Source organism: Tachysurus fulvidraco, chromosome 12, assembly GCF_022655615.1.
Source record: "Tachysurus fulvidraco isolate hzauxx_2018 chromosome 12, HZAU_PFXX_2.0, whole genome shotgun sequence".
NCBI lineage: Eukaryota > Metazoa > Chordata > Actinopteri > Siluriformes > Bagridae > Tachysurus > Tachysurus fulvidraco.
In genome coordinates, this window is record NC_062529.1 from 18,210,204 (window position 1) to 18,236,885 (window position 26,682).

At 38.9% G+C, this 26,682-nt stretch overlaps 2 protein-coding genes across 7 annotated transcripts in view; one reads left to right on the plus strand and one right to left on the minus strand.

Moving 5' to 3' along the window:
* Positions 1-26,682, minus strand: part of kif6 (kinesin family member 6) — a 93,126-nt gene that overhangs the window by 3,716 nt on the left and 62,728 nt on the right. Inside the window, exons 16-22 of one of the 6 annotated variants that reach the window (XR_003444613.2) lie at positions 24,282-24,332; positions 22,868-22,949; positions 22,619-22,754; positions 21,870-21,940; positions 14,385-14,462; positions 13,791-13,906; positions 3,870-4,016 (exon numbers count right to left, since the gene is read on the minus strand). Coding sequence is in view for 5 of the 6 variants with exons in the window: in XM_027171993.2 (XP_027027794.2) it covers positions 1,200-1,324; positions 13,791-13,906; positions 14,385-14,462; positions 21,870-21,940; positions 22,619-22,754; positions 22,868-22,949; positions 24,282-24,332 (659 nt within the window). In the remaining variant the exon portion in view is untranslated. Of the gene's footprint in view, positions 1-1,154; positions 1,325-3,869; positions 4,017-9,207; positions 9,304-13,770; positions 13,907-14,384; positions 14,463-20,959; positions 21,353-21,869; positions 21,941-22,618; positions 22,755-22,867; positions 22,950-24,281; positions 24,333-26,682 lie in introns of those variants that run through there. The other 5 variants (XM_027171993.2, XM_027171996.2, XM_027171995.2 and 2 more) reach the window with 5 other exon arrangements.
* Positions 319-14,180, plus strand: LOC113659305. Its single transcript, XM_027171992.2, has 19 exons — positions 319-564; positions 836-934; positions 1,018-1,153; positions 2,623-2,815; positions 3,878-3,928; positions 4,244-4,309; positions 5,045-5,101; positions 5,187-5,252; positions 5,382-5,435; positions 5,686-5,739; positions 6,507-6,584; positions 8,854-8,958; positions 9,043-9,126; positions 9,224-9,277; positions 9,466-9,531; positions 9,815-11,654; positions 11,778-11,828; positions 12,174-12,362; positions 12,625-14,180. Coding segments are annotated over exons 1-19 (4,125 nt in total). The 5' UTR covers positions 319-563; the 3' UTR covers positions 13,506-14,180.

Genomic DNA, 26,682 nt, shown 5'->3' on the forward strand with positions numbered 1-26,682 from the left:
GCATAAATTCACCATAAATAACATGAACATGTCAAAATATTTTAAAACATGAAAAAAGTAATACAAATAAATGTGTTAAAAATTTCACGAACCTTATTAGGAACTACTATTAACAACGTTAAGCTTATAAGTCGATTACGTTCTATAATTATTCTTGTTTTTTAATTGAACATCTGAAAAAGTCTGAGCGCGTGACAGGGGAGCTGTGACAGATCATATACACACTGTACACACTACACCACCTACAGGCCGGTGAGAGAAGCGCCCGCACGAGACACGAGACATTTCTGTATCGACGAGAGTTTCTGCGTTTATTATAACACGTGTTAAGCGGTTTGATTCTCTAAAACACAGCGATTTATTATACAGATTATACATATTTATAAAACTGAAATACTATTCAGTTCGTTTAGAAACACAGAGTAGACCAATCAGAGGCTGCGATGTTGCTATGTAGCTACATAAACGCCGCTGATTGGCTCAACGGTAGCGCGGGCTAGCGGCTCGTTGGATGCTTGTTACTGCTGAAAGAAGCTGAAGATTCTGTGTCGAATGTTTTCACGAGTAAGTTTCATAGAAACCGCGTAAACTTCTAGAAACCAGGCTTTAATTATTTAAGCATTATGTTGTTTAATATTTGCGGATTTATAAGGTTCAGTCTCGGCTAATTTGTTCACAGCAGTTGGCCGAATGTTTACTATTTTAAGCAGCGTTAGCATTTAGCTAATTGTCTTTTGTAAGCTAGTTTATTCGAGCTAGTTAAAAAAAAAAAAAAAGGTCTATTGGCAAAACTCGAATGTGACACTAATAGCCTGTTTTGAATTCATCTTTTCAGTGAACAAAAGGATAAATCCAGTTCTGGATGCTAAACAACACGTGTGTGCAAGAAGAGACAAAAATAATCTGGAAAGCAGATTCATAAACACCATAAAAGGTAGAAAGTGCCTTCTTAATGTCAGAGAAGGTTTACTGGTTTATAACATGAGGTGTTTTCAAGATAAATGTTGTCTTTTGTAGGATACGGAGTGTTTGCCACTGCGCGGATTGAGGAGGGAAGTTTTCTAGTGGAGTACAGAGGTGTTCTGCGAGATCCAGGCCAATGTGTCCCTGATGCTTATTCATACTACTTTATATATAACCACACACGCTATTGGTAGGTATTCACTGGGTGTATGTTTTATTACTAGGCTACAAACCAGCTAACAGAAGGCTGCTTTATCATAATGTAGCAACTCGATGTTCTGAACAGTTCGAAGTGCTCTATCTGTCTCTTCTACCTCGTACACGTTAGTTGTAGAAGTTCTGGTCATGTAGCAGGATGGAGCTGTAAGAAAAGATGAGAATTCAAAACAAGCCCCTGAAATGAGCCAGATAATAAACCTTAATACATTTTATCGTGGTTTTAAAGTGTATATGTATATTTTATATACTTTTTGACCATTTACAATGTCTCCAAGCAGCTTTACAGAACATAAACACAAAACAAAAGGTTAATATAAAGAATAATATAATACAAAAATCAAGATTAATATTAGAAATATTTAAATGTTTGTATTTATCTCCAATAAGCAAGTCTGCGGTGACTCAAGCGGCAATGGCAAGTAAAAACGTGAATGGAAAAAATCTAATAGGCAGACCGTGTGATCCAGTGTGGCGACCCCAAACAGGGAGCAGCCGAAAGAAGAAAAAGAAAAAGTTTAAATGCATAAAATGGACAGGGGGGAAAAAATATGAGGTAGTTTATGTATTTCAGGAAGCTGCAGCTAGAGATAGGTGGTGTACCTCTCCTGTGGTACGGATGTGAGAAGCCGGGGAAGATTTTACTGTTACTGTAACACCAATGCCACCTACTGTGCTGTGGTTAGATTGCCCACAGAACTGAAAATGGAATGTTAAATGTTATAGAGGATTTTTATAAAGAGCTATGGATTATATGCCAATGCCAGTTTATTTTTGTTTTTGATGCCAAAATATAAAAATTTCAGACATTTATTTTTAACTGTTATACTAATTACTATTTTATTAGCATTGAAACATCAAATTTGCTGTCTGTATTCCAGTCAGTTTTTTTTTTAACATTAAAAATGCATGTAGTTATAAGTAACATAGACCTTGGTGGTGGAGTACAGTACAAATGAATATGAAAATGGACAGACATCAGTGCACTTATTAATTTAATATTTGTTTGCAAGAGGCAGAAGATGTGTTAGCCTAGAGGTAAAGGTGTTGGGCTACCAATCGGAAGGTTGTGTTTTCAAATACCAGATCCATCAAGCTGGGCCCCTGAGCAAGGCCCTAAACCCACAATTGCTGTTAAAAAAAAAAAAAGAAAGAAAAAATTTAAGTCGCTCTGGATAAGGGTGTCTGCCAAATGCCATAAATGTAATGTATTGTAAATGCATATAAAATTTTGAAGTGACTTTTTTTTTATAAACAGAGACAGCTCCGTATGAGCTAGACCATGTGTGTTTTACTGTGTGGCTGAAAGTAAGTGTGTGTGTGTGTGTGTGTGTGTGTGTGTGTGTGTGTGTGTGTGTGTGTGTGTGTGTGTGTGTGTGTGTAAAAGTGTACGCATGCAGAATGCTCACGTTCTTCACGTGTGGATGTTTTCTGTATTTGCAGTATAGACGCTTCAGTAGACGATGGATCTCTCGGGCGGCTCGTTAACGATGACAGTAATCCCAACGCAAAGGCGAAGGTCATCTCTATCAACCGCATCCCACATTTGTGTTTGTTTGCTCTACGGGACATTCAGCCCGGGGAGGAGATCACGTACGACTATGGGGGTTATGACCTGCCCTGGCGCAGAGGAACGGTGAGTGAAGTCTAATCTGGTTTTATTGTATAAACATTATTGTATGTATGTGTGTGTATTTACTGTATTTTAAGTACATCGAGACTTTTGCAATCCAAGAAAATGCGGGGGCAAATCTACACACAGTGGCAACAAGTGCAGATGGTATGGTTCACTACAAAAGAACTGCAGGACATGACCAGCATTAGGATAAACAAGGACACTAGAGATGGCAAACCACCAGAAACATACAACCTTTGCTTATTTTTGCTTATTAAATTGATAGATTACTAAAAAGGGATCATTTTGTTTTTTGCTTAATTTTGCTTAAACCACAGTGTGGTTTATGATCAGCAGCTCCGCTATAGTGCAAGGTTTAATCCTAAACTGAGGTTTATATGCATCTTATAATAGTTACACCTCTTTTAAGGGGTGTGGTGGTGGACTTTCTACATAAATTTGTCTAGCATAATAATGAAAAATACAACAAATATAACACATCTACATGCCCCTGTTTAAATGCAGGTTTTTCTGATGGAAATTTTTTTTTCACTCTCACCGTGAAAATACCAGATGAAAATAGGTGTTGTGTAAGTGTGTGACCTTTTATTATAATTTGTGTTCAGAATGCACCAATCACATTCAATCGACCATATCGCCATCATCGATTAAATTATTCCAGCTAATTTTAGTGCAAAACCTTCAGTTGTCTGCAAGTAAGCTGGAGATGTAAATGAATTTCACCTTTAAGCACAGCAGAGATCTCAACATTACATCAACACTTCATATAATAGCTTGATCAGAATGATAGTAGGTTCATCTGTTCTATGACAATTGAATAGTGGGATTTTGCTGCTAGTGAACTGATAAAACTGCACAGATTTTATTACATTCTTGTCACTTTAATGATTTCAGGTTCTCTTTCAGGTTGGTTTACATTCCTACGTAGATTTCAAGAATCTCTCAATGATCATTTGAAGCATTTCAAGTATAGACCCTTGTGAATTGTGACACTAATATTTGCCGCGGGTATCGATCTGTTTCAGACGGTATGTTTAATGTACACATTTCGTACCTTTACAGTGGCTGAGTACGGAGAACTCTTCTCAGTTTGACAATAACCACAGAAAAGAGGTAATTGTTTTGTTGTTAATTTTTTCCTCTCCATGTGAATTTGTCACCCATTAAGCAGTAACTTAGGAGCCGCCATCAGAATCGGACACTGCAGAAAAAGCGAGAATCTAAATTGTTTTTCTTGACTTGTTAATTAGAAGCCTTTAGAAGTCTTTAGTCTATAGAAAAGGAGCTTCTTATCATACTAGCCAGATGGTAATGGTATTGCAGAGGAAGCGGTGAGGTTGATAGACATGTTGTAAAAGTACATGGTATAAATGAGCTGCATTTTTTTTTTTCCTATGTGCTGATAAATGCATTGTTGATTTCTTTCAGACAGAAGGTCCGCAAGAGCAGGAAACCTCTACAGAGGGGACAACGGCGTCACAGACGGTAAACATGGTAAGGGAGTTTTACCTTCAAAATTTCCACACATCCAAAATGTAGGCAGATTTTTTAAGTTTACTTAATAGCTATCCTAACGTAATGAAATTGGGTGAGGAGCTAAGTGCAACAAATTAAAGGAAACAAATGACTGCACTGTATATTTAAGCAGTTCATCAAGTTTAACCTCTCCACAAAAAGTCTAAGTAATGGGGCGAGATGTGGGCTAGGAGCTGTGGTGTTAGAGGGGTGTGATCACAGGGTGTTAGAGGGATGTGATAGCGTATAGGTAAAGTGTTGGATTATGAGCTCGAATCTCAGGTCCACCAAGCTGCCGCTGCTGGGCCCCTGAGCAAGGCCCTTAACCCTCAATTGCTCAGTTGTATAAATTAAAATAAGTTATTCTGAATAAGGATGTCTGCTAAATGCCTGAAACGTGTTCACTCCTCGCTTTACTCTAGATCTCGGAGGCATCTTTATTTTCAGTTGGCATGTGTTACAGGAGAGTTATATTACAGCTTTGTGCTGGACTTGCCTTTCAATTTTGTGACTTTGCTGAATAATTCTTTGTTTGTATTTCTGTATTATTTCCTATAGATTTTATTTACAGTAATAAAAGGGGAAAGGTGTTTTGTCATGCAGTCGTAATTCACCTTATAGGCAGTAGTGGGCACTAAAGGTCCAGGACATCCTTTTAAAATGTTCTTATGTTTTTACCTATACATATCTTCTAATTAATATTATTTATAAAAGGAGTGTGAAGAAGAAGTGCCAATGCGAACTGATAAAACTACACAGACAACAGAACAGGTAAGATGTTTTAAATTTCCGGGTGCTTTTAGTCCTTAAGGTTGTAATGCATTACTGGTAATATTTACTTGTTCCATGTGTGCAGGACGCATCTGTTGATGACATGATGTGGAAATATATTCCGTATCAGTGTCTGACATCAGAAGATCAGGTTTGATTTCCTGGCTTTTATATGATTCACGACAGAAGAAAGCTCTGTATGGATTTATAGGAAAGTCAGTACAAATGGACATATCTTGTCGTTTGATTACGTTTCATCAAACCTGTCAATTTATTGCAGAGAATCTGTGAAAATCAACTGCTCCTGATCCAGAAAACACCGATAACTCAGCAGGTAGGTGTTGAGTCTCTTATCTATTAAAGCTATTTAGATTTCTGAACGAGCACAATGTGTTGTAATGGGTTTCCTTCTGTTTCATTGCTCCAGCATCCCTGATTCATACATGACTTCGGCATACTGTCTTTCTGTCTAAATGAATGTAACATGGTTATTTTTATATACCACAGTATTAACCTCACAGTTTATTTCCACATCTTTCATCATAAAATCAGAAGTTCAAATACTCCTGCTCTTTTGTTTACAGATACTGTTTGAGGAGGGCAAGAGGACCGATGAAGACCCTGCTACTTCTGGGCAGGTACAGATTCTCGTTTAAAACGTTTGTTTCTTCTTGTCATTTCCATTTTGTCTTATTAGTTTATTTCTTGAGAGCTTCTGTGGAGCATCCTGTGTCACGGTATCAGGGGACGTAGTCAACCAGACCATACACAGGATGAAAGCACTCTGGTTTATTACATGACCGTATACAAAGTAACTTATGCAAAACGTATATAAAAAAAACAAAAAACAGGAGCACTCGGAAACTAATCTAGCATAACTAGAACAAAGACACGATCGTAATGTTACATGGAAACAAAACCCGAACATGATCTTTCAGCACAGATGGTAACGACTCGACAAAGACTCGACACGAAGAAGGGTGTGTGTGTGTGTGTGTATAGCAAACCACATTAAGAGTAATCACACACAGGTGAAGACATACGAGACATGATCACATGACATTCGCATTAAACAACACAAAATACACCTGCCGGCTTCCTCTTGTACTCCGGCACAGAAGTGTCCCAGTCTTTGACATCCTGGTTGGGTTATACTTAAACTGCATCAAATTATGGTTTAATCCCTCACCACTTTAACACCAGTTCACTCAGTTTGTGCCTACTTAAATAAGGAAAGGAAAGTTTTTAGTAGCTGTATTATAACTACATTTTAATTCCTACTTATTCCATGTAGACAAACTAAAGCATCTAAAGCTGCCCTTGTCTAAAATTTAGACCCGAAAGTTCCAAAGTAAAATACAGCCACTGTTTTATTTTAAAGGTTTATTTTGTTATTTTACACCAGATCTTGGAACTGCAACAGACCTCAATGAATGTTGAACCATATGTGAAAGAACAGTCTGGTCCAGTGTCCGCAGCACAGGTAAAGATCTGAATATAAACATTTTGTATTATTTATATTTATTTTTTTGTCCTTAAACAGGCCTTATGTCATTTTGGTGTATCTGCATGTGCCTTTTGGTGTGTACCCATGTTCCTTGAGTTGGATTAAGTAGAATAATACACTTGGGGCATGTAGCTATGGGACAGTAATTAACAGAGGTGAAGTATGATGTAGCGTTACTGTTACCTCTGTGACATTTTATTTCTCTTATAACTAATAACTTATTACTTAGTTCTTACTCTTATAACTATATGCAAAATGCTGATCACAGATTTAGATTTTTATCTTATGGCAAAATCGATGCCTTTTAAACAAAACCGAGTAAAATGGTGTTTGTTATATTTCTCAAAATATTACATCACTTATAATCAACAAAAAATTAAGCTCTCAATCTTAAATATGTTAACAGCTTTACCTCTGTTACTATAACAGAAAATATCATTCTATTCATATATAAGGGATGTAAGAAAATATCGATACATGTCAGTATTGTGATATTCTGTTTGCCAATACTGTATCGATTCTCAAAAATGCAATATCGATATTAAAAAAATAATTCAAGATTCATTAAGTTGTTTCGTTTGAGATTATATCCAAACAGCTAGATGGCAGTCATCTTATCTTTTAGAACACCACTAATGTTAGCATAAATATAATATAGTTGCTTGCAATGGAGGATGAAACAATTGTTCCCGCTCCTGCCTCTGTGTACAAAGCCCCAAATGAGAGTGACAAATGGCATGCGGTGTGTAAAACACAAAACAAATCTGAGAGCACACATAATGAGGCACCATACTGAAGTACCGCTAACAGAACAACAGCAGCAAACGGCTAACGTTAAGAGTGGATCCTCTTCAACTGGGTCTGAAGCAAGCTCACACGTCAAAGTTACAAGATTCTCTCCTAGCTCAGCTGAGTGAGTCATGTTGACCTGTGAGTCTCGGACATCATGAGCCACTGAATCCGTAACAAATTCAATGGCTCATTACGTTATCATAAAGATAATGCTGCATTACATAATGACTGAGTGAAATTTGGTCATGTCTTTTCTTCAAATCACAATGTACTGACTTTGTTACATTAGTAAATTTAAACTGTGAACCTGTAAATTTGAACTGCGGACTCAATCCCATTCAGTAATGTTAAATGTTCCAGGGACTGATTAATGTAGATCCCACTGTGCTCTGTTTAAATACACTTTTTTTTTTTTTTTTGCTACAGTTTGCATATGGTGGTGTGTTGTTAATGACAACTTTCCTAATATAACAAATATCCCGATATATCGCCTTGATTACAGTATCACAATGTATCGCAACATGTCGTATCACTACCCCTGTACCGTGATACATATCTTATTGCCAGATTCTTGCTGATACACAGCTCTAATATGAACAAGCCTGTTTAAGCTGTTAGTATATAATTAATTATGTGCAGCCAGAATTATAAATCAGTTTATGTAGAGGTTGTTGAACACTCATTTTTATTTATTTTTTTGCATCACTTGTGGACATTTTAGCTTAGCTCCACACCACAATATATAATTTTCTTTCTTTCTTTATTTTGTTCATGCTGCAGAGGGCAGTGCTTCACACTCCTGCTCTTCACTCTGCACGTTCTCACACCTGTTTTCTCTTCCTGAAGGGTTCGCTGACGAGTTCATATAAACTTGTAGTTCAGAACAACCCTAAGCTTCAGATGAGGAAATACAGACCTAATTAACTTACCAGGCAAAATCATTCAGTAAATGAAACATGCACCAGTATGTTAAACTGATTCCCAATTTTTTTTTTTACTGTTATCTTCTACTATATTTTACTGTTAAACTTTGTGTAGTAAAGATTCCTGCACTGCGAGTCAACAGGAGAGCTTCCCGTACGCACAGTATGTGCCGTGAGAGACGTCTTTTAAAAAGAGTCGCACAGGAAATTGGACCAAGGCATTTATAAACTGTTGTAAAATAATTAGTCCTTAATTAATGCATGACAGGTTTATCATTTAAAGTAAAATTAAATTCTCAAACGCACTAAGTACACGATGCACTTTTCCAAATCATTTCTAAGCTGTTTCCTTTTCATTGAAAAAGTAATGCAGAGCTGACATTTAGTAAGGAAGAAGCGTCTGAATTGCAGCTAACAAACCAGGATCGACCTTTTAAAAAAAGTAAATAAATAAAATGAGTCTTTGAGGCAGAAATGGCTGATATAGTATAACGCTGCCTCTTTTAATAAAGTCCTGTTTTGTGTTGCAGATGACGGATGAGGTGAGCGGGATGGAGTGTAATGTAGATGCAAACCCGGTGTCAGGCCACGAACCGTGTGTGGAAGAACAGTCTTGTCCAGTATCAGCTACACAGGTAGATATCAGCCTTCGGTTATTCAGTTGTATTTGGATATGCTTTCTGACATGTACTCAGTAGCGTTTTTCCATTTTATTGCAGACCTTGGAACAGCAACAGACGCATATGCAACAAGTTGACCAATGTAAGGAAGATCAGGTGTCTTCTCCACTGTCCGCTGATCAGGTAAATATGTCAGTCTGTTCACGTTGGAAGTTTTTTCTGTCTTAGATATTTTTTTTATTTGCAGTAATGTCTTTTTTTTTATTTTATTTTCCTACAGAGCACATGTGAAGAAAAGCAGCTCACGGGTCAGGATGAACAATGTCGAATACAGGTAGCAGAACAGGTGTTAGTGATTATCTGTAAAGGAAAAAAAAGTCCTAGTGTCTATCGGGAGATCTGCACAATAAGTGTAAAGTTAGGATATTGTGTGGACAGTTAAGCCCCAAAACATGGATTAGCCACAAGGGAAGCGCATATGAACAGTGTAACACAGCGAGGTCTTTCCTCATGTAAATGCAGGCTGGTGAAGAGACTGAGCAGCAGCTGTGTAATAATGATTCATCTCCGACTCAGAATGCTACACAGGTATGACAGTTTAAATTTTTTTTTCTATTTATTGTACAGAGTGACTTTCATAGAACAGCTCATTAAATATGTTATGTATAAAGGTGTGGAACATCTGTCTGTCTATGTGACATAATGAGGATTGTCATAGGGTTAGGGTTGGTTTTCTATGAAAAGTAACAGGTTTATCTCTGTTACAAAGAAAAGCTTTCTTCTCAGATTTGAGATGTGGTATAAGATAGAAATGTAATGTTTTTTTAATTGCATGTCCCCTAATTTACCAGCATTTCTTTTATTTATTCAGTCATCCGAAGCTGATTTAGACTCTAGAAGCAATAGCAGTAACGATGAAAATGAGTCATCAGATAAAGAATTTATACCCGAATCGGACAGCGAATCGGACGACGATTCCGACGGAGAGAGGCCGAAAAAGAAGTCTAAACTTACAGACACCTCAAAGGATACAGAGGAACAGGCAATGCCACCAGTTCCGGATCCTTCAGTCATACAGGCTACAAAGCTGAACTTTTGTTTTGTTTGTGGAAAGGCTTCCACAAAAATATCAAGGCATTTAAAATTACACAGAGAAGACAACATCGAGATTGCGACTGCTTTTGAGCTACCGAAGAACTCGAAGCAGAGGTCAAACCTCCTTGAAGTACTAAGGAACAGGGGGAACTACCAACATAACAACTCGGTTCTCATACAAGGCTCCGGACTGATAAAAGCGAGACGGAAGCCGAAAGATGGCATTGACGCACAGAAGTTTGAAAACTGCATGTACTGTAAAGGTCTGTATATGCGTAAAGTACTCTGGAAGCATGTGAAGCGCTGCCCATCGAACCTTGAGAGAGACACTCCGAAGAGTTCAAGATTTGTTTTAGGTTTGGCCGCTTTATCAAAATGCCCGCATCTGAAAAACGTGTCGGAGGACGTAAAGAAAATGGTATGTGATATGCATCAGGATGAAGTTGCACAGGTTGTCCGAAATGATGAGTATTTATTGAAACTGGCACAAGAATTCTTTGACAAAAAGGGCAGTAGCAAAGAAAGACACTCATTCGTTAGACAAACCGTTAGATGCATCGGAAAGTTTTTGGTCCTTTTGCAGAATAAATTTTCCATAAGGAACCTAGCAGAGGCTATAAAACCCTCCAGCTTTACACTAGTTATTGAAGCAATCAAAGAAATCGCTGAATTTAATGAGGAAACAAAATGCTACGCGATACCAAGCCTTGCACGCAGAATTGGACTTGCTTTGAGGAAATATTGCATCTTGACCGCACAGAAAGCGTTTGCAGTTGAAGACAAAATACTAATACAGGCAACTAGCACATTTATGGACCTTTTTAATAATGCAAATTTTGCTTTAGGTGAAAAAAAGGGCCTAAATATACAGTCCAAGTCTCTTTTACTGCCATTTGTCAACGACGTGAGAATATTTTACTGCTATCTGGAAAAGGCTTCGCAGAGTGCACTGAGGGAACTGAGGGAAACCCCGTCTGCTCAGAGTTACGCTACCCTTTGCAAAGTGACCCTGGCACAGATCCTGATGTTTAATCGCAGATATGGAGAAGTCTCAGAGATGACCATCAAAAGCTTCCAGAAGAGAGACCTGGTGCAGCCTCTTGAAATCTCTGAGCTACTAACAGAACTGGAAAAAGTGTTTTGTAAAGAGGAGCGTAGAATTCTGGTTCGTTGGAGAGCAGGAGCGCAAGTGCCGACCGTTTTAACTTCAGACATGATCAACGCAATTCTGCTCCTGACTGAAAAGAGAGAGCAATGCAATGTCTCCAAAAGCAACATATTTGTGTTTGGGAAGACCAGAAGTAACAGGTTCTACAGAGGAGAAACTGCATTACGAATCTGTGCCCATGAGTGTGGTGTGACGTATCCTGAGAATCTGATATCCACCGAATTCAGCGCACACATTTCTACACTCACCCAAATCCTTACCCTGAAGAACCATGAGCTGAAGAAGCTGGCCAAATTCATCGGCCATGATATAAGCCTGCGTAAAGAATACTACAGACAAAGTGAAGCCATTCCTCGCTTGGCCAAAATCTGCAAACTTGTTTTGGCCATAGAGAAAGGAAGTGCATCTGAGATGATTAAACAGTCTCTAGATGACATTGAATTACCAGGTATGGGCTTGTGATCTAGAGTAAGAGTAATTACTAAAGAATGCAAATGAAATTTACTGCTTTTCGATTGACTCCATTCCACCAAACAACTGCAAATAAGTTCAATTATACTGTGTTTTTCAGAGGAGATCAGGGAGAGTGACAGTGAAGATGAATATTTTGAGGACGACAATGGTAGGTTTTTATTTTTATTTTTTTATCACTGTTTCTAGCAGTACAGAAAACACTCCCGCACATGAGGATCTTATGCTTTTCTATATCTACAAGCAATGTTTTTTCTTTTTTTTTCTCTCATGTGCCACCATGAAAAAAAACAACTGAAAACAATGTCGTAAATTGTCCTAAAATAAGCTGAGGTTCAGACTTCTATTCTCTTATATATTTTAAAAATATTCCATTATTTCTTATGAACCTTCAGTGGCATATTGTATAAATTAACTGAATAATAGATAATCTGTTTATTTACCCATTCCAGTGTGAGGTATATTTTACTATTGTTTTTGCTTCCTGTTTAAAAAGCATTTCTCGAAGATCGGGCTGCAAGACGCAAACTCGCATTAGAGAGTCTGGCCAAATATAAAGCCCCTAAAATAAATTGTTTTGCATCTTTGCCGAAACGTAAGAAACAAGATAAGGAATCTACATCTAAGGAAAAGAAATCTACATTTAAAGAAGAGGATATACAACCTACAACTGAAGATCGTGAAGGTATGTCTGCTCTGACCACCAGCGAGTGGTCAAAAAACCCAGTTATATAAACCCTAAATACTTAACAGAAAGCTGCACACAAATATCTGTTGTGTTTGTAGAAGATGTCTAGAAATGTGTTATCAATTATTTCTAAGCTGATTGTTATCCAGTGATTTGTAAATATTTGGATTGTTTATGCATATTTGTGTGATTTGATCTTCAGCAGTCCTTGAGTGCATCACTGAATGTTACAAAGAGTCTTTGTTTGAACTTTTTTAAGCAAAGAAACCTGCTCAGGAGCAGCAACTCAAGACGGTCAAGAAAAAAGTGCCGTGGACCAGAGAAGAGAAGCATGCAATCATGAAGCATTTCAGAAGACACGTTTACTACGGAAAACTGGCAACGGTAAATGAATCTCGACGATGCCAAATGCTGGAGCAACCTGTGCTGAACGACAGGACTATACAGAAAATCAGAGACTTTGTAAGAAACGCTGGGGTTTCTTTCAAGAAGAAAAGGGCAGCACAGAGGAATTTAGCTTTATCTTCTCATCCCGCAAGTCCAAACAGCACAAGTGTTCGATCCCCTCAATCAACAAACACCTCAACATCTAGTCAACCTACATCTCAAACAGCAAACCCTACAAGCTCAGTCGTAACACCGTCTCCAGCAACTGACTTAATCAATCCGATTATTCTTTTCTCTCAAAATGCAAACGCCACAACTACGACACTACCCCCTCAGTTAACAATCTCTACAACCCCTAATGCAGCGCATCCTCAAGCAAAACTCCTATACATTAAAGTACAATCCTGCCCTTCAGCTAAGCAGGACACTGCTGGCCTGCCACTTCCACCACAAACTGCAAACCCAAGCAAAATACCTCAAGCAGCAGACTTGTCCAACTCCAACATTGTAATACCACAAGTGCCAAACCCGACCAGTTCTAGTGAACCACCACCTCGGGCTGCACCCCTAATGTGTGCAGGTGTACTCATCCCTCAAGCTGACCACCCAACCCCTTATACTCTACTAACTCCACCGGCAGCAACAGCAGAAGGTTCTAACACAGTACGTCCTCGAATAGCGATTCTAAAATCATCACCGTGCAAGTCGACACCACCAGCACAAGCAGCAGATGTTTCTAACTATAACACTTAACTTCTCAAGAAACAACTCTTACACTATTAATGATCTTAAGTGGCTTACTCCAATGACTCCAGTGGACCAAAGCCTCACATGGTCAATACTTCCACAGAAAGCTATCTGCAAGAATAGTATGATTTAACCAGATAATTCTACCCTTGATAGCTTAAAAAATAAGTACATGTTTGCATTTTAGGTTTTGTGTGTGAGGCATATACAGGAATGTGTATGTACAGTATGTATATAGAGAGAGAGTGTGTGTATTTCAGCTCCACTTTGGTCAGTGTGTGAATGAGAGACCTGTTCTGGTGAGCAGATTTTGTCTGGCTTTGATGAAGGCCAATATATTGCCATCGGTCTCTTGGTCTCCAGTCAGTGGGATCGATGTTGAGGAAGGGCCAGCAGCGAACAAGGCTCTGAAATTCATACACCTGAACAGTTAGAATTCCTGTAAATAATAACAAACATGGTCTGCATTCTTTTCTTTTCTGCAAGAGAAATTGTACTAAAAATGTGTTGTTTTTTTGCATAGATATTAGAACTGCATTAGTGATTGTGTCTGCTCAGCACCTTTTAAGCATATTAAGAACTTTCTATAACCTTCTAACAGTTAGTACAGGGAGCATTCAGAGGGCATTACTGTTTAATCAGGTATTACTTTTCCCTCTAGAATAAAAGCCATTTGTATGACTTGGACATTATCCTTCTTACTAAAGCAATATTCCACATTCTTTGCTGCGATCTTGGCAGAAATGTAATCTCTTGCTGCTCAGGAACAGACTAACAGTAGTGTAAAAAAAATAAAAAATCCTGTGTCCTTTTGTCATGGGCTGAGATTTGGGAAGATTCTAAATTGTAGATACCCGTCTTGTGTACAATCTCGTATTTGTTTACCTGAGCTCTCTTGTAGGTGGATTAGGCTTCTGTCTTTGTGCTCTGACTTGGTTATCGACACGGTGTTCGTGCAATGAACTGGAAATATGAAACAGAAGTGTACAATAAGCATTATAAGACTTTTTTTTTTTTTTTTTTTTAGAATTTATATTGGAGCACCGGCTGTTTTGAATACAAATAGCAAAGTCATCAACTGTGACAGTTTAATAAAGATGGAAAGAGAACACGATCTCCGTTTCTATACGAGCTTACTCGTATAGAAATGAAGTCTATAACTATCTGAACACTGACAAAGGTGTTATTTTAGCTCTCTTGCCATAATATATTAGAGTTAAAATGAACTCTCAAAGTGCAGGCCTTTAGCTTTAATTTGTAATGTATTTCAACTCCGTTTTTATTTGTACAGCGTTTTTAACAAAGTACATTGTCTCAAAGCAGCTTTACAGCAATACAAATATTCAGAATAAAAACAAAATTTAAACATATATTTATTAATAATAAGCAAAGTTTGTAAAGAAAAACGTTCCTGAGACTATATGAGGAAGAAACTTAAGAGGAACCAGACTCAAAAGGAAAACCATTCTTATTTGGGTGACACCAGAGAGCGATTATTGCTACAACTGTATATGTTTGTAGGTGGTTTTGAGCAGTAAATAAGCAAGAGCATCCGCATGATTTCTGAATTTATTAAATATTTAACACATTCATTCCTGCTGAAGCTATCAGATGTTCAATGAACGTGTAAAAAAAATAAAATAAATAAAAATAATAATCCTGTGTCCTTTTGACATGGGCTGGAAAAAAATTGTACTGCAGCAACAGCAGTTCCAAGCCACCGCCATGGTCTTCAAGTGGTTCTATACACGGCAGTCCCGTGTATCTGCGGGTAGTGCGCGTGGGCCCATCCTCAGCGGCAAGTATCCAAATCAAGTATCAGACCAGATAATCCGCTCAAAGGACAACAGTGTCCCTGTTAAGGGCTATAAATGTGGTATATAGAACTAGGAAACGTTCCAGCACATGCACGATCAACATTGGCATTTATTAATTTAGCCATTCTTTGTAAGGCAGATGACACAAAGAGATTTGGATTTCAGGAAGTTCTAGAGCCACTGTTAACCGATCTTCAAAGCCTGGAAAAAGACGGTATTTTTATTCCAAGTTTAGGAAAAGTCATGAAAGGCACTGTGGTGAGCGTGGTGGCTGATAATTTGGTAGCACATTCTGTGGGAGGATTCATTGAAAACTTCACAGGGTCTCATGTCTGTCGATTTTGTCTTGCAGACAGGTCCCAGTTTCATACCACAGAAGTAAGATCTGGACTTTTTCAGAGGAGAGATAAAGAGCAGCACTACTACTTCCACACCTTGCTATGGTGTGAAAAATTAGTGTGCACTGTCTGAAAAACTTGTTCATTTTCATGTAACATCTGGTTATCCACCAGATGCATTACATGACCTTCTTGAAGGTCTTGTTCCAGTGGAACTGGCATTGTCATTTCAAGCCTTTATCAAGAAAAAAGATTTTTCTCTTGAGGAGCTCAATAATTGCATTCGGTAGTTCCCTTATCAGTGGAGTGACCAAACAAACCGTCCACATTTCATACCTGCTCGTTTTTCCACAAAAAGATCTGTAGGAGGTAATGCACATGAAAATTGGTGTATGTTGCGTCCGTTGCCTCTCTTGATAGGCTTGAAAGTACCTGAGGATGATGAAGTGTGTCCTTAATGACCTTAAAAGACACTGTGGAACTTGTGATGGCCCCAGTTCATACAGTGCAGAGCATTTGCTATCTTGATCTTTGATTTCTCAGCACCGACACAGATTTCTGGACGTTTTTCCTCAAGAAAAGCTTCTTCCTAAACACCACTTTCTCGAGCATTATCCTGAACTCATTCAGGAATTTGGTCCACTGGCAGCCTTGTGGACAATGAGATTTGAAGCCGAACATGGCTCTTTTAAAAAAAGCTGTCAGACAAACAGGCTGTTTCAGGAACATACTGATGTCCCTTGCAAAAAAAACAACCAGCTCATGATTGCAATGTATCTCCATGAATCAAATGTGATCAAGTCATCACTTTCGGTCACAACAACTTCACAAGTCTCTGTGGATATCCTAAAGGATGACATAAAAGATTTGGTGCAAGCTAGGTATCCACATGTTACACATTGCAAATAATGTGTGCTTATTAGGCACCATATATAAACCTGGAATGTTTTTACATTTACAGCATTTAGCAAACGCCATAATCCAGAGCGACTTACATTTTATCTCATTTTTATACAACTGAGCGCATTGAGGGTTAAGGGCCTTGCTCAGGGGCCCAGCAGTGGCAGCTTGGTGGACGTAGGAATCCAACTCACAACCTTCCAATTGGTAGCCCACCACCTTAACCACTAGGCTACCACATCATGTTGCTATGTCATGGTTTCACTGCAGACTTACCAGATTTTTATGAGGTGATACATTCTATCTTGGTTTGTAATGAACTGGTCTTTGTTGTGAGACTACTACGCACATGGAACAACGAGCACCTTAGAAGCTATGAGTTGGAACAAACGGCCAACATTCAGTTACTTGAGCAAAGAGAAATGGTTGACCACTATCCCCTGGCTGCTTATAGTGTTGCAGGAAGACGACTGACTACCTTAAAGCACTATATTTGCCCCTCTTTTTAGGTGCATGGTTCTCAAAGTTAATGCTGTAGTGTACTGATCTTTAATTAGAATGAATTGTTTAAATTGCTTTTTTACAGATATGTACCCCAGCAAAGCTGCGAATTGTTTTTGAAGAGAATGACATTCGCAAATTTGGTTCTGCCCTCAGGCATCCCCGGTACTCTTCAGGACCTAAAATGTGTAATCAAAGAAACATTTAATATTCCAGACCGCTTTACTTTGGTGTATGAAAACACGGATTTTAGAGGTCAGTTTTTTTACCTTGAGCTCAGTGGATGATGTACAGGATAAATGTACTTTAAGAGAGGTACAAACTGAACCCATCACCATGAATCTGAGTGCTGTGGAAGAACCAATCCTACAAAATGAGTCCGATGCCATATCATGTTCTCAGGACACTGTTGCGCTATGTCGTTCTGAAAATGAGACCTCATTCTTTTCTTTAGACTCCAGATCCAGCAGTTCCCAAGACACTGTTCTGTGATATTCGCCTGAGAGTTCCACACCATGCCGTTCTCAAGGATGGCCAGCAAAGTTTAAAATACCAACTTTCTCATTTGATACAGAGCTCTTGCTTTCAAAAGGAAACAAAGCCTACCAAAAGGATGGCACCCTTTTGAACAACACAAGAGTAACGAGAAGTGTCCTTGAGACACTAGCAGAGACAATATTTCATTTCACTGCGTACCCAACAGGTGTCCAGATTATGAACGTAGTAGAGATGTTGATTAAAAAGTACCCATGCCTCAAAGAGTCAGGGTCTTTTAATGGACAGTATGGGTGGCAACAGAGGATTAAATATAAGATGGGCAATTATCGCGCAAAATTAAGAAGCATTCAGCTTTCCTTCCCAGAGCTGGAGGTCAACTCTTTGAAAAGAAAGAAGACAAATGAAAAGTCTTACCCCAAAGGCACAAAATGACCCAGGAAGGCTGAAGTAAACTACTTGCCCCTATTTCCATTTGGGGAAACTAAGGAAACTCTAGAGAAGGAAAGAGTTGATCATCTTAAAGAAGTTCAGAAGAAAAACAACAAAAAGGTAATTGGTGAGAAAATGGAGAAGACTTTCTCCTATCGAAGGTTAGAAATCATTAATCACTGCCCTGCTGTCAAAGATTCCAAGGAGAGATGGCCAGCTCTTTTTTGTGAATCTGAGGTAAACCTTAGTTCTTGTCTTACTTGCGTGATAGTAATATGTAGGTACTTACAACTTTTGGATGCATTAGTATAGCATGGTGTGTGTGTGTGCGCGTTTGGCAAAAAATAATGTTTATTTGACTACTAAATCTTGTGTTACATTTTATTTTCTTTGTCTTAGAATAAGAATGAGTTCAGAAGGATAACCACAGTTCCCCTGGAGCCAATCTTTTACCTTTCTGCAAAAGCTGGACCTCTACACTCCAAAGCTCCTGGAATTGTTTAAAATGAAGGGTGGGGATTCAGTCATAAAAATTAGAAGTGTGCTAGATTGTCTCTGCCAGGTAAAAGTATATATTACTCATTTGATATCCTGCTGCTTCCTGACGTTATAGATATTTTGTTGGAGTTGTACACTGTTAATTTTCGCTGCAATTTTCTTTTGTTTTAACAGCAAGTTGAAGATAAGAGAGATGCTGTGATTCGGTGCTTGCACATGTTCAACTTCGGCCAATACTGAATCGGCGTTCGGATGTAAACACAGTTTCACTACGGTCGTTATTTATAGTTTTGTTTTTTCTCACAAAGTATTCTCGTCGCTTCACAACATTAAGGTTGAACCACTGTAGTCACGTTCTCTATTTTAACAACGTTTTTACTTGGTGGACCTCAAAAGGTGGGCTTTCTGGACCTCAAAAGGTGCAATGGCATTGCTGCCTATGTGTGGATCAGAAGCCCTTTGATTTCACCAAAAGTATGTTAATTTGTGTTCTGGAGGTGAACGACGGTCTTACGGGTTTGGAACAACATGAGGGGGAGGAATTAATGACAGAAATTTTATTTTTGGGTGAACTAACCCTTTAAGTGCAAATGATAATCACAGCAAATATTGATTTAGTCAATAGAAGGTAAATGAAAATTAATTTATGAAAACATTTTAAAGGCATCCCCACTTTACAGAATATTTACATAAGTGCCTAAAACTTTTTACAGTACTTTTGCGAGTAGTTTTTTAAGTGTCCTGCAGACACACATTCTTAATTTAATAAGATTTAACCTCTTTTGTGGGGCACTTCACTCATTCATACATTTTCTACCGCTTATCCGAACTTCTCGGGTCACGGGTAGCCTGTGCCTATCTCAGGCGTCATCGGGCATCAAGGCAGGATACACCCTGGCCAACCCATCACAGGGTACACACACTATTCACTCACATACTACGGACAATTTCCCAGACATGCCTTTGGACCGGGGGAGGAAACCGGAGTACCCGGAGGAAACCCCCGAGGCACGGGGAGAACATGCAAACTCCACACACACGAGGCGGGAATCGAACCCCCAACCCTGGAGGTGTGAGGCAAACGTGCTAACCACTAAGCCACCGTGTGGGGCACTTTATCACGTAAAATTAAAGAGAACATACAACTTACTGTACAGTATTGTAAACACTTTTTCACTCATTTGTGTATTTGACAGGATGTCAGAAGAGACATGATTGAAGATAGCTTCACCAATCATGTAATGAAGATCATTGTACTGGGCAGCACCGCAGGTAAGGAAGATGCCAACATAGCTGACGTCATCATCGTCATTGAGAGAACTGAGGTACTGTCAGGATGTAAGAATCTCACAAATGCCTGCCTTCTGCTCATGGGCTTCATTTACTCCCTGAACTTAAGCTATCCTTCAAAGCTGAGAAACACATTTGAAGTGTTTCAGAAAATCTTTCTTGGACTGAATGCTTTGAAATTTTCTCCAAAAGTTGGCTCATTGCAGAGAAAGCTACTAGTGTAAGTCTGCTAGCTGGCCATTTTGTTTGGCACTCAAACGTTTTGTATTTGCTCATTGTTTTGCAAGTGAGAATGTCCTCAAAATATTTGTTTAAGTAAATATTCACTGTTTCACATGGACTGTTTGTCCATTTGTTTTATTGTTTCTTCTGTTTAATTGTTTTTCAGGAGTTTACTAAAAGTACTCAAAGAAAAGTCTGAAAAAATGTCTGTCTGTTTTTTTTTTTAGACATCAGTTGTAATACATCACAAATTGTTAGGTAATGTTTATAGAATATTTAAAGTAAGGGTTGCATCAATAATGTTTAGTGTATAATAATAATAATAATAATGATTATTAAAGAATAATAATTGGGGGCACGGTGGCTTAGTGGTTAGCACGTTTGGGTCGGGGTTCGATTCCCACCTCCGCCTTGTGTGTGTGTCTCCGGGTTTCCTCCGGGTACTCCGATTTCCTCCCCCGGTCCAAAGACATGCATGGTAGGTTGATTGGCATCTCTGATTGTCAATCAGTAGTGTGTGAGTGAATGAGAGTGTGTGTGTGAACTGCGATGGGTTGGCACTCCGTCCAGGGTGTATCCTGCCTTGATGCCCGATGACGCTTGAGATAGGCACAGGCTCCCCGTGACTGGAGTAGTTCGGATAAGCGGTAGAAAATGAATGAATAAATTTAATAATGAATTTGTGTTTAGAATCTGCAACTGTTACAGCAGTGAAGCCAGCTTTAGGCTGAGAAAACAAAACAAACCCATCAGAAAGATTGCAGAAACATTTCATATGTTTCCTTTTGGTGAATTCAGAAATAACAAAAGGCATGGAGGACCACAGTATACACAGCATGTGGTAGATGACAGAAAAATCCTTTCCCTGTTGGCCAGATCAGGAACACCATCCAAAAGTGACTTCATCAGAGTAAATCCAGAATTTTTTATTACATGATGTAAGCTTAAAAACTAGGAAGAACAGGTTGAAGTTTGTCAGTATAGTTTTGGAACATCATCCTATGGACAGATGAGAGAAGAATATGGAGAAAGGAAGGAACTTCTGATCTGAAGCATATCACAGCATCTTGTGTCTTGGGCACGCATGACTGCCAGTAGAACCGGTTCTCTTGTATTTATTGATGATGTGACTGCTGACAAGCAGCTGGATGATTTCTGAAGTGTACTCTGCAGGGCTGTATTATCTGCTCCGATTCAGCCAAATGCTTCACAACTTATTGGACAGTGTTTCACAGTGCAGATGGACAACGACCCGAAGCAGACTTCAAAAGGCAGAGAAATGGAATGAGCCTCACTTGATGAAGCCAAAAAGCCCGAGGCCCAAAAACAAAAAGGAACTGATGACAGCTGTAGTAAAGGCCTGGCAGAGGGATGTCATAAGGGAAAACACAGTGTTGGGGGATGTCTACCAGTTCTGAATTTAGGCAGTCATTGACTGGAAAGGATTTGCAACCTAGTATTAAAAGTGATCGGGTCACGGGGAGCCTGTGCCTATCTCAAGCGTCATCGGGCATCGAGGCAGGATACACCCTGGACGGAGTGCCAACCCATCACAGGGCACACACACACTCTCATTCACTCACACTCACACTCACGGTTTCCTCCCCCGGTCCAAAGACATGCATGGTAGGTTGATTGGCATCTCTGGAAAATTGTCCGTAGTGTGTGTGTGTGTGTGTGTGTGTGTGTGAGTGAATGAGAGTGTGTGTGTGCCCTGCGATGGGTTGGCACTCCGTCCAGGGTATATCCTGCCTCGATGCCCGATGACGCCTGAGATAGGCACAGGCTCCCCATGACCCGAGTAGTTCGGATAAGCGGTAGAAAATGAATGAATGAATGAATGAACTTATTGATATAGAATTGAATCCATGTCTCACCTGGTTGATGGAGGGCAAGGAGAATTGTCCTGGCTCTGCCCTGCTCTTGCACTCGCTGAGCATTTATCCTGCTGCAAAATCAAACAGAGATACCAGAAAAACATTTGCCTAATCGTTCAAGCTAAACATCTGAGTACCCTTAGCACCTGATGACATGAAACATAGAATATGAAAATCAGCCTAGCTTCAGAAACGGTCTTTTCAGCCGGTCTGCTGTTACTTCAAAGCGGCCCTTGGATGTATGTCGGCTTTTCGGTAAAATAAAACAATTGTGTTTTAGTATTAAAGCTGTAGTTTCCTGTTCCTAAAAAGAAGAAAGCATTCTCTAAATTATACACTACACCAACGCTGATGTTTCCACTGAATATTAAAAGCTTGTTTGTTCACTACAGCAAGACCTAAATACAGCACACTCGACCTCAATGTTAATGAGAAAACTCAAACCAGAACATCCCGAGTTAATGTGAAAGACAAGTCATTTCCTCTGGAAAGATTCAAGGACTAAGCAATGCTGCACAGCTGCTGGTGTGTCCGGATGTACCGTTCATATTTCCTATTGACAAGATCTAAACAACGTCGCCAGCTCAGTCTGCTGGTCAGATGTTGTTGCTGCATAACATTAATAATGTGGGCTGCACAGGATCTAAGAAATGTCTGTGCTGAATCAGCATCTGGAGCCTGCAGTGTTCATAGGTTTGGGTGACAGATGCAGTGTTTACTTTCAATTCAATGCAATTGAAAAGACAAACCTGTAGGCTTGCTGCCTCCTGAGTCCACCAGTCCTGGAACTCTTTCTGCAGTTTGATCTTTGACCTCTGATGCAGGTGCTGAATATGATCGATCTCGGTCTTCAAGCCTTTTAAACGTTCAAAAGTGCTCTTATATCTATAATTACAAAAGAATGATAAATGATATATACTCTTGATTTCACAGACACATTTCAGAACATCCAAAGTTTGGGATATACTGTAAAAAACATTTGAAGGATCAATACATACAGTTTCTTCTCCTCTTCAATCTGTTTACGGAGTCGTTCCTCTACAGGATCTAATTCTGTACCTGGCTGGTTTCCCATTACACCTAAAACAGAACAAAACAAGTTTCTCCCTTTTCAGTAATATGAGTAGTAATGCAAAGGTCCCAACATTGATAACGTGAAAATTGTAGCAGACAGACAGAGAAAAAAACAGAACTAGCATTTCTCGGTGGAGGAGACGGCTAAGCTTTTTTTTTTTAAATTTTTTTATTTCTTGTTTGCTTTTGCAGATGTTGCACCAAGCAACAGTAAGAAAACAGTGAAGCAAAAGTCTGCTATGATTGCTGCTTAATAATAAGCAGCGCCTTCATTTTTTACTAGCCAAAGAGACCACAGTCCAGCCTACTTGGTTTTTATTGGCTTACAAGACAGACGCTTGTGATACCACAGGTCAGAGTTTACCTATTTTAAAGCCTGTGTAAAGAGAAACTAACCACTAGCAGAATTAAATGCATGTCTTTCACACTACATGTCATTTCCCATTCAGTAAACATGGCTTTTCCAGCAGCCAAAAGTGATTTGCTTTTGCGTTGATTTGCGACTGCTGCTTTACCAAAAAAAAAAAAAAAAGTGTAGTTCTTAGGCATCTGGTCGCAAATGCTAAGGCTGAGCTATAAACTTCTTACGTCTTAACAGAAGCACAATCTCAGAATCAGCAAAAATTTTGTTTTGCTTAAAGAATCACTTACTATCCTTCACAGATATTCAATATCCTAGACCTTAACCATGTTCTTGTTTTGTGCATCCAAACTCCCCTTTAATAGATCTGTTCTCTAGGTCCTGCTCTACACAGCAGGACTTTTCCATCGATGTACTGTATGTTTTTTTGAGAGCGTCCTGAGGTAAGACTCGGGGATCAGCATGCTCAACAAACTCCACATCTAACGCTGAGGCCACACACATTACTCTAGAATCCGGGCCATTTTAAGCACAACAGGACTAAAATATTGTAGTCTATCATAAACAGTGCACACATGTCGTTGTGGATCGGACACTCCTCTCGGAGTCGGACGCCCATTTCACCAAGATTTTCAGAAGCTTGTGAATATAGAATGGATATATTCAGGCCTTCTGGGTGTGTTTAAAGTGCATGCTGCCGCATAATAAAAAGCAGGCTCCTCTGAAGTCCCTCTTTGATGCAGTTAAAAGACAAACCACTGGCAGCGTAAGTTAGCTTTGTAAACTTGTAGAAGCCCTTTAGCATGTTTATCAGAAGGAGGAAGACATTAGAGTAAAGGCCAGGCCACCCACCCAATGTTAAAAAAAAAAGCAGGAACTCTTTACTGCCTTTAATTCACAATTCATTCCCTTTCATAATTGAAAAGTTGAGATAATGTATAGCTATTATAGAGAAGAAATGGAGTTTAATCACCTACCCTGTGCTGCAATCTGCCTCCTTCTAGTCTCCAGCTGCTTCTTCAGCTCATCTGATACAAAGCAGACAGTTTAATAAAGTAGAACAGACATAACATTAACACCATTGTTTAAGCAGAGTGGAGTAGCTTTGGCGTTACACTATAGAAGCACATGACTTGAGCCTGGCGAGGATTAGCTATAAAACAGTGACAGTTTACTAGTATAGCTGTAAGACACTAAAAGGCTGTGTGTGTTTCACATAAATACATTTCAGACATAACACTGGGCCCCAGTCAGATCTCTTATGCCTGCCACACACCAAAAACCTAACAATTCCTAATAGCCATAGAAAAACATACATATCTGGTGCATGAATAATGCAGACTTGGTGTAGGGGGCTTGTAGTGTTGATATGCCAGATTAAACACTGACATCACTAATAAAACATTCGGTTCGGTTTGGGAGGCTTTTGAGATGCTGCTTATTGCTTTGAGAGTCCTGTATGGGCAGAAATATATTTAAATGACACAGGTAGTGTGATGATCATTCATTTTTGGGAGAAAAATGTATTGGGCTTTTGAATCACAGTATATTTACAGTACACTGTTATTGTATGCTGAAATATATTTAAAATCACATTGTATGTAGACTGTGGTTGTACATAACAGTAACATGTACAAAATTATTGTTGTAGCTACTAAAATTGCTAAAACTGAAGATAAAAAAATGATTTTCACTTTTTAAAAAAGTGACTCTCAATGCCGCTCCCAAGCTCGAATAATATGTGAGGGCTGAGTAAGGAAGGGCATCTGGTGTAAAACCCGTGACATGCGAATTGGAAAACCCATCAAACATCCAGCGAATTGGATGATCTGTCGAGGCTACAACAAGCTGAAGGACAACAACCACAACATGGTTTTCTGACTTAGCGTGCAAAGCCATAGGTTATTGTTTTGTTTTTTTCCCCGGTGTGTTAAATCTAACTGACTAGTACAGGTACAAGATAGATATTTTACATGGCTTTTACAACCCTGGATCACTTCCAGAAAAGTGCATGGTTATAAACAACCTTAAAAACAAACAGATTTTAAGCTGAGGATATCAAGCAAATAATAAGGAATGAATATAAAGAGATACTGAATTGAAAATATTACATTGCCAACATTTAATAGCTGTGATACATCTAGAAATAATAACTTGGATATTTCATGGCCGTTCGATGTCTTCTTGATCAAATCATTACTCAAACTGCACAGGCAAGTACACTTCTTTTTATTGTCTACCTCCAACATGATAGCATACGCAAACAATCATCAACAGAGTTAAACCAGCCTCTTTTTAATCTTTATTACTGATAATACTGAATAAAATCAATTTCAATTAACAAATTAGAGTAGGTCATTAAGAAATACCAGCCAGAACAATTATAAAAAAGTTATGGTTTCATTGTGCATGTGATGTGTAAAGTGCTTAATTTTGTGTATCAGCAAAAAAGGTGCAAGAGTTTGTGATCTCTGGAATATTTTTATTGTATTTGTCCATCAAATATCAAGCCCATGTGCAATAGCCTTAAGTATGGAAAGATAAATAAAGGAGGTGTAGCAGAACCAAGGCTTCAAACAGTAGCAAATAGATTTGCTGGCAGTTTGAAACTGTCTAAGGGAAAGAGTATGTGATTAATGGAAAGTTGGTGGAAAATGAAAAGAAGAATGATGGACAAGTCCCAGCTGATTTGTAGGGCAAATATCTGACACAGCTAGTCGCCTTGCTGTCTGCAGACCTCTTCTACTCATCCCAAAGGATGTACAGGAATAAAATATGACAGGACATGTGGGATTCTGATATCAGTAGTACTTCTGCTGACCCATTTCTGTCCATGGTAAAGTAATATCTATGGCAAGGTCTGCTGGATAAGGTTCTACAGGAACACATGCCGAGTTTAGAACATCCGAACAGAAAGACGCCAAAGAAAAGCTGCCATTTCTCTTATAAAAATACTGCTATTAGTGCAAAGTAAATGTGAGCCAATTTGAGATTCGGTCTTTCTTCCTGAACTTTTTTCTTACTCGTTCATTTGGTCTTGTTTAGATGGTGTTGATGAGGAACCCACATGGCCATAAGTCTGCTAAGTAGACTGTGCTGACAAGCTGAGTCACTAGCGGTAGGATAATGCTCTATAAAAACGGTTTACATTACACATAAGAATACATTCATGCCCATTTGATGTTACAATTTTTTACTACTCGTAATTCACTGTGACACACTCAGCCAGGTGCCCTCGTAAACACAAAAAAAGGAAGAAAAAAAAATACCCTACTCCTAAGGGGCAATAGAGCGGTTCCAGTTGCTTGATCTGCAGCCTGGTCATAACTAACTCATAAAGCTACAGGATTAAGAAACACTTAGCTGTAGTGCTGAGTG

What these genes read in the sequence shown, in the direction of transcription:
- LOC113659305 (XM_027171992.2), top strand. An exon ending in GTCTGACATCAGAAGATCAG is followed by an intron (nt 5,253 to 5,381) that starts GTTTGATTTCCT and finishes AATTTATTGCAG; the next exon opens with AGAATCTGTGAAAATCAACT. An exon ending in TACAACTGAAGATCGTGAAG is followed by an intron (nt 12,363 to 12,624) that starts GTATGTCTGCTC and finishes AACTTTTTTAAG; the next exon opens with CAAAGAAACCTGCTCAGGAG.